Here is a 20,313-nt window from a genome sequence, read left to right as displayed (position 1 = left end):
AGCATGTGGGTCCTGCCCTGTGCTGGCTGTGTTCTTCTGCTGCTGTGGCTGTGTGTAAGTTATCAAACTGTACACACACAAGCATCAGACCTTGCTCTGTCACTAACATGGTGACAGCCTGGTACAGCTTGTAGTCTCCCCCCAAAAATTCCTGAGTGCAGTTTAGGCATTAGTATGGACCAGGGAAAGAAAATTTGGATGTAACTTCCTTGTTTCAGGGACAGGGATGTTTGACAGAATGGAAGTGACTAGACTGTACAAATGTGCTAGATCTTTTTCCTCACACTTAAGTAATTTAATTTCCTGATGTGACAGAAGTCTGCAAGGTGAATTGACTTTGGAGGTACTCATCTCTGCATTTGCAACAGGAAGGTACTGACCCTATTCAACTACTTTTTTCCAAAGTGTTTTAATATGGTGTGAATGAAAAAAAAAAAAACAACACGTTTCAGAATGATAAACTGAATTCTATTCCAGTCAATCCCAGAGGCTCAGGCTTCCCCACCTATGAGCTACCTGCAGGGGCAGGGAGGGACAGAACACTTCCTATTCTCTACCAAAACCTTGAATTGGCAAAGTCAACTAACAGGTTTTTTAATATCTGTGTTTCGAGATTAATAAAGAGAACTGTGTCATTTAAGTTGTATAATTTCAATTTCATTGTTATTATGCAAGTTCTGAACTTCCTCGGAGTCACGGTATTTTCCTATATAAGCAACTGTGCAAGGATCATGAAGCCATTGGCAACAAAATGCAGTCTTACACACTTGCAGGGGGGAAAAATCCCTGAACAGAAAAATCCTTACATTTAATTACTGAGAGCACCAAAGGCACATTTGTTCATCTGGGACGAATGGCTGGCGCTGTATTTATTTTCTGCTCCTCGCCATCCCTCCCGAGGGAGCCGGGGGCACTGAGGGCGGCCCGTGAGGAGCCGCGCTCGGCTCCGCTCCCGGCGTGGGCCGCAGCACCGCGGCCCGGCGCTGGGAGGCTCCCGCCGCGCGCGCCTGCGCACGAGGCCGGCGGTGCCCGGATCCCTCCGCCGGGCGCAGCGCCCGCCCGGGAGCGCGTGCGGAGCCCCCCGGGCCGTGAGGGGCGGCGGGCGGGGGCTGCGCGGGGCCCGGCCCGGCCATGGCGGGGCGAAGGTGCGCGGGAGGCGCGGCCGCCCTGGCCGAGGCGCCGGGCTGCGGCGCGGCGGCGGCCGAGCCGGCCCGGGAGCTGTTCGAGGCCTGCAGGAACGGGGACGTGGAGCGGGTCAAGCGGCTGGTGCGGCCCGAGAACGTGAACAGCCGCGACACGGCGGGCAGGAAGTCCAGCCCGCTGCACTTCGCCGCAGGTACCGGGGCAGGGGGAGCCGGCCGGCAGCGCCGCCTCCCCGGGGCGCCGGGCTGGGCCGCGGGGCAGTGCCGGGAGCACCGGGCCGCTCGGGCCTCGCCGCTCGGGCCGGGCGCAGCGCCGGGGTCCGAGCGCTCCGCCGGCCCCGAGCATCGCCCCCGCCCCGGGGTCTTGCCCGGCCTCGGGGCCGAGCCGGTGTCACCCGCGCGGAGGGGTCAGCGAGCGGTACAGCCGTGTCTGCTCGCTTATTGCATTTTTCTTTTATTTCTATTTTTTTTAAAAAACAAACCTCATCTGGCTTTGAGGACGCATCTGGAGCGGGGTTTCTGCCGTTCGTGTTGTGACACGTGAGCTCTGACAGGGACACATGTCCCACGTACAGTTCCCATGGATTTCAGCGGGCCTGTGCATTTTTAGAATTGAACGCGTGAAGGTGTTTGTCAGACACCACCGTTTCTAAGCTTTTTGCGTTCTTATCTTTGACAAATGGACTTTGTTAATTCAGGACGTAAGTAAGCAAACGCCTGGCGTCACAGGACAACTGCTTTCACTGGCAGCTGGCCAGAAGATTGTATCCCACCTTTTCAGACAAAGACCTGACTGTGACTGCTGTTCTCATGTTGGTTGTTTTAGTTTAATTACAGCCTTAGATGTAGGACTCCAGGGCTGACAGGCTGCAGGAAACACCAGCTGCTTTTCAGCTAATCAATATGGATAGTAACAAAGATGTTTATTTCTTTATTAGATTGTTTTGGTAAAGGTTTCAGGTGTCCTTTCCTCATGTTAAGAGAGCTTGACTCAGACTTAGGTCTAGGTTCTTGAAAGTCTCCTCAGGACAGCAGTATGTAATAAATTCAAGAAGCTTAATTGGCAAGAGAGCTCAGGAGACAACTTAAAATATCCTGTCAGAGGAAAATAAATTTTTGTAGCTAATTTTTTATATGCAGCAATCCTTCCTGTCTACTTATAAACTCTGAACTTCTAAACAACTGTGTATGTTTTAGAGCATTTGAGAGAAGTGAGGGTTAGGTTTTATTTATTTATTTGCTTTTGGTTAGTTTGGGGTTTTTTTGCCTAAGATGCTTCTCATGCACTGTAATGATCTGATTTATCTCTCTGAACAGGCGTGATCTGTCTTGACTTTAAATAACTCCTGATCTGTAGAAAGATTTTTCTTTTAAAATGTGTAGCCATAGGTTCGTGTAGTTGTTAGATTTCTAAGGTTAAACATGTTGGTGTGTAAATGGGAGACACTGTTGTCATCCCGAGTCTTCTTCCAACTTGCTACAGAGAAATGAAGTGCTCCTCTCAGCGGCCTGTAGGAGATGCTGGGAGTTCCTGGTTCAGTGGGACAGAAAAGACTTGTGTGATTTCTCTGAGGAACGCTCTTTTCCCCTCAGGTGGAACTCTGCTGTTGTCAGCCCACCTGCAGTAGGCTCTGTGTGAAAGGCGGACATAAGTAGCTCTTGGACTTGGGCCTGACTGGTTTTGTTTGGTTTTGCCTTTCCCCTGTTATTCACAGTTGGAATAATACTCACTTCTTTTGTCTTTGCCTCTGAAAGAGTCACATTCCAGGAAGTAAAAGCAAAAATCTGTTTCATTGTGGCTTTGTTTATCCTAGTTGTCTGGGTGTTCTTAGAAAATACATTACAAAACTTCTCTGACTAGTTTCATTCAGTTTCAAGATTTCTTTTATGGAGGAGTTGGAGCTGAAATACATAATGTCACCATGTTTTGTCTTGCCCTTTTTTAGTGGCATTCTGGGTCTGAATTTGGGTTCTATTTTTTAAGTCTTTTCCCAGATCTTAACAATTCTTTTTAAAAAATAAACCCAATTCCTCTTTTTTCATGTGTCAGTTTGTAAAGGCAGATTTTGAGGTAAAAGATGTAAAAGAAAAAAAGCTTCAGGCTCTTCCTAGAAATGTGTCATTATCAGAAGTAATACATATTGGAGTTTGCTGGAGGTTGCTCTTTAGATTTTGTAATACACAACTGTGTGTGTGATAGTTATCCTGAAGGTTTAGTCGAGAGCCCACCATCCTTCATAATAAAAGAGGCTCCATCCTCTCCCATCATAAACTGCATCTACTTCCTCAAGTCAGTCTTTTTCATCACAGTGTGTGTCAAAGTTCAAAGTATCACAGGGTTTTAAGGACTTGGCAGGTACTAAAATGCCCTTCCTGCAATCTAAATTTCATAAAATATATGAACACCCAAGGCAGGGGAGAAGAATTTGAGCTGAGTTCTTTCTGTTAGCTTTTTATCCCATCAGAAGTAGCTGAATGCCAATTATAACCCGCTGTGATTGTAAATAAATACCTTTTTTAAATTATGTGCAGTTGTACATTTCATCTATGATTAATAATTATGAATTGTCAGCTAAAAATGTGTAACTTTCCAGGGAACAAGTGCAGTGAGCTGCTCAGCTGTCACAGGTGATAGAAGATTGCCAGCTCAGGGTCCTGAGTAGCCAGCCTTTCTTGTTGGCAATTAAAACAAAGAGTTCATGATGATAAGTCCATTACCTTGCACAAGTGAAAGGTGTGATCCCATTTAGGTGGCCTCTTGATAAAAGCCCAAGAGCTAAAGAAAACACCTACCTCTTAAAAATTACAGTGTTGGGGTTTTTTAAAGTGTTGAAATAGTTTTTGCTGCAGCCAACTAAGGATGAAGAGGAGCTGTTAGAGTAGGCAGTGATTGCCTTCCCTGATAGCAAAGGCTGCCCCTGCTTTCCACGCTCAGGAAAGAGCAGAGGCAGAGACCATTGTGCAGTTTGGCCACTTCCTCTGTACTCATGCATCCTTTAGAAAGCAATGGGAAAATAATTCCCCTTCCATATATGGTGCCCTGTTGTACAGATGCTTCCCCAAGGAAGTAAGGAATCCCTGCTGCGTGCTCAGGGCTGGAGAGAAGTTACAAAAATTGGTGTGATACAAATGAGGTCATTTCATGGACAGTAAATTTGCTACAGGGGTGGTGCTGTACTGAAGGTACTTTGTGAATAGATGCAGGCTTTGCTGGGAGGGAAGCTGTGGATTGCTCATGAATTGTGTCTCATTGAGCTTCTGTATTAAATGGAGGGATCTGAGGGAATTCTCTATGCCTACAATAAGGTTTACTACAGCCGACTTTCAATTATGATGTTGATTCCTGGTGAGGAATTTTCCCTGTAAAAACATGGCTTTACATCAACACCTTGAGGGGTGGAGATTCTTCTGTACCAGAATGAGTGGTTTAGCTGCCAGATAGGTAGTAAAGAATTTGATCAGAGTCTTTTGTAGCATAATTGCAGCAGTCCTGAAGAACATTTCTTGGTACTCAGAAGAAAATACCAAGCAGTTTGTACTCAAATAACAGTTTTGATTATGTGTTTGCAGGACTGCTGCACATGTGAAGGTCTCTTCTGAGTAGTTCCTCAGAATAATTTTGTACATTTTGAGTATATATTCAAACTATAAACAGAATTTTTTGAAAGCTTGAGGAAACAAGAAAAATGTCAGGACACAATTAAGAAAAATAACAGTATTTATAAGACTTAGAATAGCTGAACATATTGAAAAATGAGAAACATTATGCATATAATGTAATATAGACAATAAGACTGCATGGGTATAGCCACTAAGAATTTTTTTGGCAGCAGAACTATGCTTGTGTGTGCAGTGAATATGAGTTACTGTGCCTGTGTAGATAAATTGGTTTTGCATGGACCATGTGTCTGATCCAGTTCTCATCCCAAGTATTCTGAGCTTCTGTTCTCTGTTAGGACAGGCAGGGTGGATAAGTGCCATGGTGAGACTCAAAAGTGAATTTGCTGTAGGGTCTGTGGTTCTGGCCTCATATGGAGATAGTAAAGCAAATAGAGATACAGTTTGATGTCCTAGTTCATTTGCCATTGTATAAGTATGCCAGATACAGCTGAAACATGAGGGAACCCTATCAAGGTATTAATTGTTTCTGTAATCTTTAATCTACTGAATTCAGTCTAATTGTTTAGAATTTCAGAAACATCCTTAGTGTGTAAATGTTTCTTTAGCAAACCATGCCAGTTGTGATTGTCTTAAGGAGTGGTTACTGAAGTTTGTTGGTTTAATCTGCACATCTGGGGCAGGAATTTCTCTTCCCCCACCCTGAAGCCTTTTGTCCCCTTTCCTCTTGCAGGTTTTGGTCGGAAGGATGTAGTTGAGTATTTACTCCAGAGTGGTGCCAATGTCCATGCGCGGGACGATGGCGGCCTTATTCCTCTGCACAACGCCTGCTCCTTCGGCCATGCTGAGGTTGTCAATCTGCTCCTGCGGCACGGTGCAGATCCCAATGCTCGAGATAATTGGAATTACACTCCCCTTCATGAAGCTGCCATTAAGGGGAAGACAGATGTCTGCATTGGTAATTTTCTCCCACTCTTCCTGTGACTGACTCACTTGTTTTCACTGTGAACAATCTAGAACCCTTTTAAGACCACTTTAACTCTATGGAGCTATGGCTGATACAAGGGTTAAAAGTAAACATCTTTCATAAACTTCAATTCATATGTCACTGTTACAAGATACAGGTTTTTGGATCTTTTTTTATAATTGTCTACCTATTAAGGTTTATCATGGGGAAAGTGCTTTAAAGTGACATGATGGAGCTAAATTCTCTTCTATTTCAGCTGAGACTCTTATGCTGCCTTCTGCTTCGGATCACAGTGCAGTGGGAAGAACAAAAGTGATCTTAATAATGGATTAATTCTGTCTTATATGTAGCAGCTGTGTTAAATTAGTTAAGGATGGGAAAACTTCAATTATATTGACTACCTGTTTTACCTACACAGTTCTTAAAAGGAACTCTTTAAGGAGGTGGTAGAAAGTTAGACACATAGTCGAGACACATTTCTTGATTGTGTGGTTTGCTGCCATTTACTTTAAGAGAGCTGTACAGATAACACTGCCTGTTTGGCCTGAGTGCAGCATGCACAGCCTGCCACTGCTGTCTGCAGGTTAGCACAGGATTTGGGGCAGCATGCTCTGGAGCTGATGGAAAATAGCTGAGTTTTGTGGTGGGTCAGTTACAAGCTTTCAAGAGAGATTGTCTCTGGTCAGGCTGTGGTTCTGTCTGTGTTCTCTTTCTGATCTGCTTTTTTCTCTTAAAATGTGTCTAGACATACTTCATCAGAGACACTGGTCACAGATGACATTGCAGAATGCTGACATGAAAAATTTGAAAAAGGAAGTTAGAATGTTTCTTTTGTTGTTTGCAGATTACAGTAATGTTATGTCTCATAAACCTTGTCTTGTAGAATTGTTTTCTCATGGAAAACTTTGGCATTTTTGCAGTACTGTTGCAGCACGGTGCTGAACCAACCATCCGGAACACAGATGGAAGAACGGCTTTGGATCTAGCAGACCCATCTGCAAAAGCAGTGCTGACTGGTAAGTGATAATCTTTAGATTCCTTTATGACTAGTAACAGTTGAACTGGTGTTAACACAGTAGTTTGGAGCTTGTCTTTTTGATACTACTTTAACTTGTCTCTGGTTTATAATTCTAAATAGAATTCCCATATGGCTTTCATCATCTCAGTCATGGCATGTGTTCTGGATAGTTTATCATGCTAGTTCAATAATGAACTGTCAAATTTTTAGAGTCATAGAATAGCTTAGGTTGGAAGGTACCCTAAAGATTACATAATTCCAACCCCCTGTCATGGGCAGGAACATTGACTAGACCAGGCTGCCCAGACCCCATCCAACATGGCCTTAAACACATCCAGGGGCAGGGAATCTACAACTTCTCTGGGCATCCTATTCCAGTGCCTCACTACTCTCTGGGTATTGAATTTCCTCCTAACATTTAATTTAAATCTCTCCTCTTCCAGTTTCAGCACATTTCCCTTTGTCCTATCAATACCCACATGTGTAAAAACTCACCCATCCTCTTTTTTAAAAGCTCTCTTTAACAACTGAGAAGAGTATTTGTAAGTATTCTAGCACTTACGTTCTCTAAAATTTTTGAAGAGGAGGATAAATAGTAAACTTCACATGCAGATATTTATTTGATAGCTAAAGAAAGCCCTTTTGTCTTCTAGGTGAATACAAGAAAGATGAACTCTTAGAAAGTGCCAGGTACGTATGTTTGGAAAATAACTGGAATTAGTTGTATTTGCAGAATTTTGTGTAATTAATATATAGATATGTAGTCTTTGGAGCTTGCATTCCATTTAGATGCTAAGTTTTGCCTGTTTTCTGTGAATGAAGCTACAAAAGTAGTTACATAAATGCATTTTTGTTTTCTCTTTAATGCTGACAATACAGAGGGGAATGTATTGCGTCAGATCTGTTGAATGTTACCACAGTGAAAAATAAAAAACCAAAATAAGCTACTAAAAATTGGGATAAGAATATTTCTGCTCATTTCACATCTTGTTTTTCAGGAGTGGAAATGAGGAAAAGATGATGTCTCTTCTTACACCATTAAACGTTAACTGTCATGCAAGTGATGGCAGAAAGGTATTTTTGTTTAAAATTGATTTAAAAGTAGTTATCTCTTACATGATCCGGTTACTGTTTGATCAGATTTTAAAAATGTTAAACATAAAATCTACTTGCTTCACTGTATGTGGGAAAATAAGATTCCACCTCTCTCGCAGCCAGCTTAGTGGTTGCTTTTTGGGGGCTTTTTTTATAGGTTTTTTTTTTTTGGTTGTTGTTGTTGTTGTTTTTTGGTTTTTTTGTTTTTTAATCTTAAAAGGACTATGCAAGTAATTCTATATAGGATCAATAAGCAAACTCCTCAGCTGAAGCTTCTGCTTGACCTTCATATCTGCAGTGATAAAGAAGCGAGGCCTTTGCACAGATTTTTGTCCCTGTCAGGGAGAAATACACAGGTGCTTTATTTGACATGCACCCTTAGGCAAGTTGCTGCTCCTGATGCAGGAGCAAGCTGCTCATTGCTGTAAGTAAAAAAGGACATAAAAATGTTGAGAATCTCCATTCTGAAAAATCCTGAGTCTTCTGGTTTCAGCCCCTGGCCTACAGAAGGTTCAGGTTATTGAGTATCACTTTTTGGCATCATTATTCTCATGAAGTATTTGTACTCATTCACCCAAGTTTGGATTTAGTTACTTCCCCTTTGTGAAGCTTGGGATCTCCAGAACACTGATGCATCTCTGTTTTCTCATCTGGTTATGAGGCTCATCCTCTAGGAACTGTAGAAATCTGGTTCAGTGGGTGGGTTTGTAAATGCAGAGGATAAGATTCCTACTCACTCATTTGTAGCTCTGCCTTTAGCGCTGCTGATGCTTGAATGCATTTGCTAGAAAAGATCATAGAGCAGTTAGTTATCTGTCTGCTCTCTGGAGGGTGAGAGTTTAGAAGAGATGAAATTTCCCCCACACCCTGCTCACTGCATTCACAAATGTGGATAACAATCCCTCTTGATAATTTTCAAACTTACTTCACTGATTGGCAGAGAGAATTCTTCATAGTTTACCAGTCATTGTTGCTAATGGTCTTCCTACTTCCCCTTTCACAAGGATATCGTTCATGCCAGCAAAGTATTTATAACTATGGTAGGCTAAAAAACCAAAAGTGGCCTTTGTATTAGTGATGGAGTAAATTTGGGATTTGTGTTTATGTTGACTTCAAGAGTAGTCAGTGAACAATGAACATAGTTATCAAATGTCTGATTCAAGCACTCTGGGATTTTTTAAAGCTTGTAAGTCTTGAAGGACTTCATCATTTAGTACTGTTAACAAGTTGTGAAAAAATGAATAGAAACTGAACCTTGATTTTGTGTTACTGATTCATTCTGCATTCTCTTGTTTCAGTCTACTCCATTGCATTTAGCAGCTGGGTATAACCGTGTGAAAATAGTGCAGCTCTTACTGCAGCATGGAGCTGATGTGCACGCTAAGGATAAAGGGTAGGTTCCTTTTTCCCTTTCTTCAGAATAAACAGAATCCATTAAAAATGGAGGTGAAGTAAACAGCAGTAATAATGTTTTAACCACCGAGAATTTCCAACTTTAGACTGTTCTGTAACCTTTAAACTTTCTGTTGTGACCAAAATGCAAGTTGATTAGTTTTCACAGGAGAAGATATTACAGCGTTGTTCTTGTGAAAAAGGATATAATTAGGGTCACTGCTGAACGTCCCCTGCAGGTAGTTCTTCCTGCTTAGGGTTCCAAGTCTGAGTGGAACCATTTCATCTGCACTGACACAATTCAATTCACTTCTTATCTTCTGGTTATTTTAGATGCTTACTGTTCTAATAAATGCTGATGGGATCTTCTGGTTTCTTCTTCAGCTTCTTGTTTCCCCATAGTTTCATTTGAACATTTGTCATATTATTTTTGTAGAATGTTCAATATGAAGCATAGTACCAGTTGCAATGTATTAGATGCATTTGAAATTAATATATGTGTATTCTAAACTAATCATCCTTTTCCTTTTGCTTCTTTGTAGAGACCTCGTACCACTTCACAATGCCTGTTCCTACGGTCATTACGAAGTAACAGAGCTTCTAGTCAAGGTTGGTCTTTGAGGAGATCAAATTGCATATTATTAAATAAGAACAGTTTATAATAGACTAATACAAGTTGCATATTTTTTTTATTTTGTACGTAGATTTACAAAACTTAATAATAAATTGCTTTTGCTCTACATGATTATGATTATTAAGCTGGAGCTACAGAATCTTCTGCTTGCAAGGAAGCTTTTTTCTTTATAAATGTGCTTTCTGTTTTTAACACTCTCTGCTCCAAAGTTGAATATTTTCATACCACCAAGTAAGTACTGCTTATCTCAATCTTTCTACACTCCCAACAAAAAAAATGAAGCACCAAAAAGCCTCCTACAAGCTGAGTAATTTTTTGAGTTTGACAGTAGAAGAATATTTTAGAAGACAGAGCAATAAGAGATGTTTAAAAAGAATACTGGTAAAGATAGTAAATGTTTTAAAACTAAAGAGCAGTCAGTCTTTTCAGGAAATTAACTTTACAGCATCAGTTCTGGCCCTGAATTGTAGGTTTTACTCCAAAGAAAGGGAAACCTGTCAGTTTTCCTAACAAAAGGGAACTCTTGGAACTGAAGCAGTGTATCTGGATTATGTTAGTCTTGAAGATAGGTATGATACACATTAAACTAGTGGCTTGAAGATGTGGGCTGCAGCATGATATGTGTACTCCACCAAAGGAGTTTTGAGCTGTGCCTATTCTCAGCTGCCACAGCAAATCAAGATTGTTATAACAACTGAGAGTATTCTGTTGTCTAACTCCAGGCATTTGGCTGCTCAGAGAATAGCTCTTGTTCTGCTATGTGTGTTTCAGTCCCCCACTAATTCTGTGCATCTTTCTACTTGTTTAGCAAAAAATTTTGCAAAAGAACCTATTGAAATAAACTTACATTGCAGTAAATATAAATAGTCACGATTTTTTTTACTTCAGGGGCCAGTTGTAAAGTGAATTTTTACAGTGGTGGTCCTAGACACAGCCCCACAAATGAGCTTTTGGCTATACACTACTGTGTGTCTTAACGATTTAGCTAGAGTTGTGTTCTGTATTGGATTTCTGCTCTAGGAAATTCTGAATTACTTTTTGCAAAGCTATACATCTTTTAGAGAAGCAGTGGCTAAGAGCATGTACTTGCTTATAGACTGAACTTGAAGTACAATCAAAATGTTACTGGAGAAGAATTACACATACATTACTCATCCAGGAGTATTACTTATAGAATCTTGTACGTAAATGTTTTGAATTAAAATTGAGTGCCCATCTCAGTTGAGAAACCGTGGCATTCATATCTTGGGGGTTATTCACAGAACATGTATTTATCTTAGTGCATCTGGTCACTCTGGACATTTTCTAGAGCTGCAGAGAACCAGAGCTTGTTCACAGGTGATTTGGAGAATGTGAATATTTCTCTTTCTCTGATTTGACCTGTAGCAGAGCTCCTTTCCTTTCTGAAAAAAGCCTGAAAAGACTAGCTAGCCTTTGGATTCTTTGATTGTACCTGTGGGACACCAGGTGATTAAAAACCACAATGTGCTGAAATGTTGCGTTAGATTGAAAATTAGTGTCTTGGAAACAGTTTGCATATAAGCATTGATTTTTATTTTAACAGTCTACTGTATTAAAACTAATAACATAGTCTTTTTCTAACGTCCTGGTTTTGATTGCATCTTTTTTTACCCCTTTCCCTTTCAAGCATGGAGCATGTGTGAATGCAATGGATCTGTGGCAATTCACCCCTCTGCATGAAGCAGCTTCTAAGAACAGGGTGGAAGTATGTTCTCTTTTGTTAAGTTATGGTGCTGACCCAACACTGTTGAACTGTCACAACAAAAGCACCATTGATTTGGCTCCAACGCCCCAGTTAAAAGAACGATTAGCATGTGAGTATCAAGTGGGATCAGTTCTGCATTACAGCTTGTAATGTGTCATTAGATTCCCTAGGCAGTGACCTGCCAGAAACCAGATTTGGAACATGCTTATGCTTTAACCGTAATTGTGCAGTGTTAACACAGTATATTTCACTGTTTATAATTTGAAACTGCTATATTTTTCTGAATGAAAGCATTTAAAATATTTTTACTGTCAGTTTTATAGTCAAGTGGTTGTGATGGGTTTTGTAGCTTTTCCCCTATTAAATGCTTTCCCTCATGACCTTGCCAGTACACTTTCATATCCTGTACTTGTTCCTGTCATTGCATCAAGAGTGTTGAAATATTAAATTTTATTCCACAGTTTTTTCTTTGAAGAAAAGAGTAACTGTTTAGAATGCTGAATACATTTGAGTGTGCCACAATCACTGAAAGTTGAAAAAAACTGATGAAGGGCATTGATTTTTGTCCAACAAACTGGAAGAGTGAAAAGAGTGAACTCAGATTCTGTCCTTGAGTAGTTGAAACAATAACTTTCTGGGATATTTACAAAAATTGTCAGTAAATGCTACACTAGGCTTCATGAAAGCATCTAGAAATTATTTTCCAGAAATAGGTCAGAAGTAGAGATTTTTATATGCCTGAGTTAGTAGCTGTGTGAACAGTAGAACCTACAGAGAGGTGAGTGAAACAGATCTTGTGCAGCCAGTTTGGATGTGTCTGGCTTTGGTTTAGAAACAAAGCCAAAGTTGTGTAGTGTTTTGACTTAACTAACAAGTTCTGTCAATTGATGTAATAGCTTGAGTCAGACTTGGAAATGTGTGCTCCATGGTCTGCTGAATACAATTAATTTCCTTTTTTTCAACTGAAAGAAGCAATTCTCTTGATCCTTCTTGAGCCAAGGAGTGTAACTCTCTGCTATGTATTTCTTTGTTTTTTAAGATGAATTCAAAGGTCACTCACTGCTGCAGGCTGCGAGAGAATCAGATGTAGCTCGTATAAAGAAACATCTTTCTTTGGAAACAGTGAACTTCAAGCATCCTCAGACACATGAGACAGCATTGGTAATATCTCAGGATCTATTAATGGCTTTGTATATATTGTGACTAACCTAAGCACACTAGGTAATAGTTTAGCAATAAATACTGCAGTGTCAAGTGCTGTAATTCAGACCAACCTGGAACACACAGTGTCTAGCTAAGCAAATAACACTGACTGATATTTTGTTCTTGATGTTAAGACTAACATAAATTATTTAGGCCTGTTAGATTGTCTAAATGACTGGGTTTTGTAGAATAGTCTTATCTTAAGCAACAGCAAGCTATATGTACTAGCTTTGTTTTGATGGTTTCCAGCAGTTATTAGAAAGGGGGGTTCTTGAAAACACCAGAGTAAATCCAAAAGCCCACGTGGAATCTTCCAAATTAATAAGTGTCTGCAGGTTTTGGGGATTTTTTTCTGTTGTCTTTGTACGCCACCAGCTCTTAACTGCCTACTGATCAGCAAAACCTGGATATTATTAGCTGGTTGTTAATTGTAAACTTTTTCATGTTTACAGCACTGTGCTGCTGCATCTCCATATCCTAAGAGGAAACAAGTATGTGAATTGCTGCTGAGGAAAGGAGCCAATATCAATGAAAAAACAAAAGAGTGAGTGGTTACAAATGAATGGTCTTAACTTTTTGTTTAGAAGATTTTGCAAAACACATTTTGAATTATTCTTTTTTTTTTTTTAAGCTTCTTGACTCCTCTGCATGTGGCATCAGAAAAAGCTCATAATGATGTTGTTGAAGTAGTTGTGAAACATGAAGCTAAGGTATGAGTATCATACTTCTGTTGACATTCATGTACTATACAGGTTTTCACACCATGAGAGTGGAAGTTTTTGTAAAATAATTTGTTTTGGAAGGTTCTAGATTTGGAGACTTCAGCTACAGGCCATCAATCCATCAGTACAGCCCTGTACATTACAGAATCATCATTGGTTTGGTCCTGTTTTTTAAGAAGTGAGGATGTACTTCTCTCTGGGATTGGAAAACTTTCAAAGTGTCTTATTCAGTGTTTCATGGTCCAGCAGGAATAATGGAATACATGAGAAAAAAAATGAGGGGTGTATATGAACAGCAAGAAGCTAAACTGAACTGTGTGGCAGACTTTACATGATGATGTATGCAGTAAAAAGTAAAATTAAAACAAAATGTTAATTGATAATACAGTATTTAGTTCAAACTTCCACAGAAAGAAAATGTGGAGAGACTCTAGTGCTTGAACCCTCCAAGACTGAGTTGAATCTCTCTCATAGAAATTTGATTGTAGCCTGACTGTATGAAGTTTTCAAAAAACAGAGGAAGAGTAGGGAATAAAAGTAGGGTTTAGGTGCAGAGTTTTAAATTGTTGAATACACTTTGAACCAACAGATAGGAAGCCCTCAGTCTGAGAAACCACTGTCAGCCAATGCAAGGTAGAAGCTGTTCTACATGTTAGCATTGAAGTTTGTACTGCAAGGAGCAAAATAGTGAATTACTCCTGTTTATGGTAAAAATGCAGTGCATTATTCCCATACCTCTAAAAGGGGGCTACATTATGAACTGTTTTTGTTTGAAATGTCATCACCTTTGGAAATATACTAAAAATGTTCTTTTTATTAGAGTAAGGATGCTGCCTGTGAAATGTTCCCAGTCAGCAATGAAAACATCTTAATACCAACTTGATGGTGGTATTTCTTGTCTGTGTTATTTTTTAGGTTAATGCATTAGATAATCTTGGCCAGACCTCTCTTCATAGAGCAGCACATTGTGGTCATCTTCAGACATGCAGGTTGCTGCTGAGTTCTGGGTGTGATCCTTCCATCGTGTCTCTGCAGGGCTTTACTGCCTTACAAATGGGGACTGAAAGTGTGCAACAGCTACTACAAGGTATGCTGGGTTATTCAGCATCCACCGAGGTGCTTTGTGTTACTTGCTGTTCCAAGTGCTGCCAAATAACAGTGAAGACTAGTCAACAAAAACAAAATGTTCTATGAAAGACTGTACTAGGTGATGTTTTACTTCCTGCTTAACAATATCATTTACTGTATGAATAATCAGATATGAAGATTTGGGGTATAGTCACCTGGAATAATTTTATTAAAATCCTGACATAGGGTAGGGGGAATCTTGAAAGTAGAAAATGAGTTTCTAAAACACAAAATGCTTGATTTGCATTTGTGAGTGGAGGCAACAGTGTAGGTGGATTTTCAAGAGTAAGATTTGGACATTATAATGCATACATAAACTTGATCTGGTCTAATTCTGAAACAGAAATAAGAATGCTTTGTTGGTTCCACAATATTCCAAAACATACAGGAAGCCTGCTGCTGAAGTTAACTTCCCATTAGCTGATGTTTAAACACCATTAGCTCTAGCAGCTATTGTTGTAGATAGTAAACAGAGACAAAACTTGTCAGTAATTAGTTAACTTTATTTCAAGGATTTCCCTTTTAAAAAACTCAAGTTATTTCCTGTCTTAACAAATTTCTTCAACTGCCTACACTTACCTGTGATGCAATCTCATTTATTTTGCAGAAGGTATCCCATTAGGTAATTCTGATGCAGATCGACAGTTGCTGGAGGCTGCAAAGGCTGGAGATGTGGATACCGTAAAAGTAAGCTTAAACCTCTCCTTAAAAAGAAGAGGGAATTTGTCATGGTTTAACCTCTGCCAGCAACCGAGCCCCACACAGATGCTTGGTCAATTTCCCCCCAGCAGGATCAGAAGAGAATCAGAAGGGTAAAAGCTGGAAAACTCGTGGGCTGAGATTAAGGCACCTTAATAGAGAAAACAAAAGCCACACACACAAGCAAAGCAGAGCAAGGAGTTATTTCACTACTTCCCATGGGCAGGCAGGTGTTCAGCCATCCCCAGGAGAGCAGGGCCCCATCTTGGATAACAGTGACTTCAGAAGACAAACTCCATCACTCCAAATGTTCCCTCCTTTCCTCCTTGTTCCCCCACTTATGGACTGAGCATGATGCCATCTGCTCTGGAGCAGCCCTTTGGTCAGTTGGGGTCACCTGTCCTGGCTGTGTCTCCCCCCGGCCTCCTGGCCAGCGTGGCAGCACGAAAGGCCTTGGCTGTGTCTGAGCCCTGCTCAGCAATGACAACACCACCTCTGTTATCAGCCCTGTGTGCAGCACAAATCCAAAACACAGCCCCATACCAGCCACTGTGAAGAAAATTAACTGCACCCCAGCCAAAGTAGCACAGAATTATATGCCAGTGTATAATTTCTCAAAGCAAGCAATCAACCAATCCTTCACTGACTGCTTTAGAATTATGATCAATCATAAATCCTTTGTATTGCACAATTACTAAAAATTGCAGAGTACAATATTCATCACCTCCAGATGCCTTATATAAAAAGCATTAATGAAAGTCAGAGGTGTGGATATGGGGGCAGGTGGATTTTTTCCTCAGGATTAAATCTGTAAAAAGTAAAGACTGTAAAAATACTGTTTTTTTATTGAAAGCAGTTGTGCAAAATTAGATGTGTATAACAATATTCTGTGACTAAATTAGAAGTGTCAACACTAATATAGTGACGTGTTTTGTTTGGGGAAATTCACAGAAGCTGTGTACAGTGCAGAGTGTGAACTGCAGAGATATTGAAGGACGTCAGTCTACACCACTTCATTTTGCAGCTGGATACAACAGAGTATCTGTTGTGGAGTATCTTCTTCAGCATGGAGCTGATGTACATGCAAAAGATAAGGGGTAAATGCTTGAATATATATTTTCTTGGCAATTGTAATTGGTCATATCTGTCAGTTTTGAATTTTGCTAACTGATAAGCATCCCATTTTTCTTAAGACATATTTTTATTTTCATGGAAACTTCTCTTAGAATGAAGATGTTAAGACTATCCAAAAGCATTTTGCAGTACTTAATATTAGAGCATCAAGAATTTCTCTGGCATTGTGCTTTTACTTCTCTTTAGTGCCCTGCTGATTAAGTTTTTACTGCAGTAGGTGTTCCTACTGTATTAGACTGTTGCGGGGGTAGGGATATAATTTGATATGGTTTGATATGGTCAAAGATGCATTTTGTTTTAAGTTTATATTGTTCTTGAAAAAACACCCTGTTTTTAAAGAGAGTTTTTCTCTTCTTCTAATTGTTTCCAGAGGACTTGTCCCTTTACATAACGCCTGCTCATACGGTCACTATGAAGTCGCAGAGCTGTTGGTTAAACATGGTGCCGTTGTCAACGTAGCTGACTTGTGGAAATTCACTCCCTTGCATGAAGCTGCAGCAAAAGGAAAATACGAGATTTGCAAACTCCTGTTACAGGTATTACATATGCTGGAGGGAGGTACATTTCTTTCTTGTTCACTTTCAAAGTCCATTTAAGTTTCAGAAATTGATTTGTGGTTTCTAAATTATTGTAGTTAAATGTTTTTAGTAAAAGGGATACTGTTAGTATACCTGTGTTGGCCTTTTTCCCACAGTAAATGGAAGGCTCTCTGCAGGATTCCAGTATGTGTCAGAATACTTGCTCAACAAGGCATTAGATGCCTAAGATGCATCATGTTTATTCTACTAATATACTTACCACCTGTTTTTGGTGTGCACAGCATGGAGCTGACCCTACAAAGAAAAACAGGGATGGAAATACTCCTCTGGACCTTGTTAAAGATGGTGATACTGATATTCAAGACCTGCTTAGAGGAGATGCAGCTCTCCTAGATGCTGCAAAGAAAGGTTGTTTGGCTCGAGTAAAAAAGCTCTGTTCACCTGACAATGTCAACTGTCGGGACACACAGGGACGGCATTCTACACCGCTACATTTAGCAGGTCAGTGCTCTAGTGAACTAGTTTGATTGGTTTCTAATTGCTGTGCCTGAACTTTCTATGTCTACACAAGTTGTAGTGTAGCCTCGAGCTGGAGGATTCTGTTCCTTTTCTTTAAAAAAAATAGATTCTTATGCTTATTAATTTTGGGTTGCGTTTCAAACTCTATAATTATTTTCCTGTTCTGTCTAGCCAGAGAGGGTCTTTTATTGTTTATTGACAGGTTTTAATACCAAATACTCTTAAGGTAATGCTGTCCTTCGTAATAGGTATTGCACTGTCTTCACTGGGACTGACAATTTAATTTACTTTCAAGTAATTTACGTTAATTATTAACTTCTCCACAGCCTGTTGGGGGTGGTGTTGTAATTCTATTCGTTCTGTCTTTCTGCAATTCCAGCTGGTTACAATAATTTGGAGGTTGCAGAATACCTGTTGCAGCATGGAGCAGATGTGAATGCACAGGATAAAGGAGGCTTGATTCCTCTGCATAATGCAGCATCTTACGGGGTAAATAGCTCAAACTTCCCGAGACTTCATTTATTTTTTTAAATGATACATTTCATTGACAGCATTTTGAGCCTCTGTAGAAGGCTTTTGCTGTTGAGCTATAGTGTAATCTTATTTGTAACACATAGAATGAATAATTAGATCACAGCTTATGTTGTAGGTAAAGACTCATAAACTTGTAAAGTCACGAATGGCTAAATTCTAACCATGGCTAATTTCTGACCATGAATGCCTAAAAAGCCAGCAGGCTGAAAGGTGTTCTGTAAAATGCCTTTCCTTACCTGTGCCAATCAGATTTTATCAGGAAGATCTCACTTTCACTTATATGAATGCTGTTGAGACAGCAGTTGTTTTTGTGAACTTCCTGTATCTTTGTCCTTGAGTCAACTCTTTAACCAAAACAGTTGGAGAACTTTCCAAACTGGAAGTTCAGAATCAGGCTTTTTTTCCTTCAGATTCCTCTGGATTTGGAATTTTATTTTACTCTATCCTTTTTTCACAAAAGAACAAATCTTACTTATCTTTTTGCTGATATGTCATTGGTGAGGAAGAAAACACCTAGCTTTAATACTTTCTAAAATCATAATTAAATGCATTCTAAGAACATTCAGAATTATTCTGATTACAGAGAAATAACAGTAATAGTTCTGAATTATTTTAGTACACTGTGGTACCTTGGAATTTAACAGGTGTTTTTCACTTTTCCAGCATGTTGATGTAGCAGCTTTACTTATAAAATACAATGCATGTGTGAATGCTACAGACAAATGGGCTTTCACACCACTTCATGAAGCAGCCCAGAAAGGAAGGACTCAGCTCTGTGCCTTGTTACTGGCACATGGGGCTGATCCTACTCTGAAAAACCAAGAAGGACAAACACCATTGGACCTGGTCACTGTAAGTGATGGGGCTCCTCTTGGGAAATCCATACTTATTTATGTGTGACGCCTCATTTTAAACTATCCTTTAAAAAAACAGTAATGCAACCACTTATGCACAATCAAAAATACTGTGGTTTCTGTGGGGTTTGTATGTGCCTGGCAAGAGAAGTCAATAGAGCTTTATAAACTCTCCTTAAATAATTTCTTGCTTTAGGCATCTTATTTCAGTATGGACTGGGGGTGAAAAAACCTCAGAATGCTAACAAAATGGATTAATGGTTGTAATGTGATGCTTTGAGTTCAGGGCTTACAGTTTGACTAATACAAAAATTGTGACAATAAAATATAAGTAAACCTTGTAGCAGCATAAATGTAAGAAATTATCTGTCTGTTAAGTTCTTGGGGTGTTCTTTCTAAGTATTATAATGTAATCCAAAACTACACTTAGAGAAATTATTTTGTTTCATAAATTCTGGTTGCCAGTAGAAGCTTCTGTCATAGCAAGTTAATTCTGTTTAACTGCCCTTACATTTTTTTTAGAAATACTGAAGTCTTTACCTTTTTACACCTTTTACATAATTTACATTAAAAAAAAGACATTTTGCAATTTTATGTATGCTTTTGGCAGAAAAGGCCGTTTGTAAGCTGCACTGTAAAATGCATATTTTCCCAGTATTATTTTGCAGTGTACTTACGAAATCTCATATAATGATAGTGCATTCTAGGAAAAAATCTTGTGCAGAAGTGTTTCTCTGTTTTAATGAGTTGTTTCTGCTCTTTAGGCAGACGATGTCAGTGCGTTACTGACTGCAGCAATGCCTCCTTCTGCCTTACCGACTTGCTACAAGCCTCAGGTTATAAGTGTGTCTCAGACTACAGGCTCTGCAGCTGATTCCCTCTCTTCTGTTCCATCCAGTCCATCCAGTCTGTCTGCTGCAAGTAGTCTTGACAACTTGTCTGGTAGTTTTTCTGAACTTCCCTCTGTTGTTGGTACAAACTGTGCAGAGGGAGCTGCTGTTCTGGAGAAAAAAGAAGGTGAGGCTTTCTCAGGAGGGAATAGCATTTCTTAACTGGTGAAAAGAACACAAAGGTGTGAAGTTTCCCATACATTCATCGAGGTATTATAGCATACACAATAGTTAGATTCCTTATGATGTCATTAATGAGGAACAGAAGTCTGAAGGTTTTGCAGTATAAGATTTTACTGTTTTCCCCTTACAGAGCCGTTAATTTTTTTTTTTTTTCTGAACAGAACCAATATGGTGAATTGTGTTTTAAAAGAGAAGTCAAATGAAATTTGGCTGCATACCAAGCAGTATTTTACTTCAAACTTTATGTGGTTTTTAAGAGGCTGTTCTTAGATCAAAGTATCTTAAAAAGGTTACTTCTATGACATTTTACTTGTCA

The 20,313-nt window shown here is 39.7% G+C and overlaps 1 protein-coding gene across 1 annotated transcript in view; it reads left to right on the top strand.

Annotated features, from left to right (window-relative positions):
* The first annotated feature begins 1,072 nt into the window (after positions 1-1,072).
* The window catches only part of TNKS2 (tankyrase 2), a 28,793-nt gene continuing 9,552 nt past the window's right edge, over positions 1,073-20,313 (top strand). Inside the window, exons 1-19 of the mRNA XM_064716316.1 lie at positions 1,073-1,336; positions 5,494-5,718; positions 6,648-6,743; positions 7,399-7,435; positions 7,744-7,819; positions 9,139-9,233; positions 9,775-9,841; positions 11,515-11,701; positions 12,632-12,753; positions 13,248-13,339; positions 13,427-13,505; positions 14,433-14,604; positions 15,253-15,332; positions 16,296-16,441; positions 16,849-17,014; positions 17,299-17,518; positions 17,916-18,025; positions 18,734-18,922; positions 19,689-19,941. Of these exons, the coding sequence (XP_064572386.1) occupies positions 1,132-1,336; positions 5,494-5,718; positions 6,648-6,743; positions 7,399-7,435; positions 7,744-7,819; positions 9,139-9,233; positions 9,775-9,841; positions 11,515-11,701; positions 12,632-12,753; positions 13,248-13,339; positions 13,427-13,505; positions 14,433-14,604; positions 15,253-15,332; positions 16,296-16,441; positions 16,849-17,014; positions 17,299-17,518; positions 17,916-18,025; positions 18,734-18,922; positions 19,689-19,941 (2,617 nt within the window). The 5' untranslated portion in view covers positions 1,073-1,131. The remainder of the gene's footprint in view (positions 1,337-5,493; positions 5,719-6,647; positions 6,744-7,398; positions 7,436-7,743; positions 7,820-9,138; positions 9,234-9,774; positions 9,842-11,514; positions 11,702-12,631; positions 12,754-13,247; positions 13,340-13,426; positions 13,506-14,432; positions 14,605-15,252; positions 15,333-16,295; positions 16,442-16,848; positions 17,015-17,298; positions 17,519-17,915; positions 18,026-18,733; positions 18,923-19,688; positions 19,942-20,313) is intronic.

This window comes from Zonotrichia leucophrys, chromosome 6, assembly GCF_028769735.1.
Source record: "Zonotrichia leucophrys gambelii isolate GWCS_2022_RI chromosome 6, RI_Zleu_2.0, whole genome shotgun sequence".
NCBI lineage: Eukaryota > Metazoa > Chordata > Aves > Passeriformes > Passerellidae > Zonotrichia > Zonotrichia leucophrys.
The sequence above is the reverse complement of the archived record's forward strand: the minus strand, read 5'-3'. Positions and strand labels throughout refer to the sequence as shown.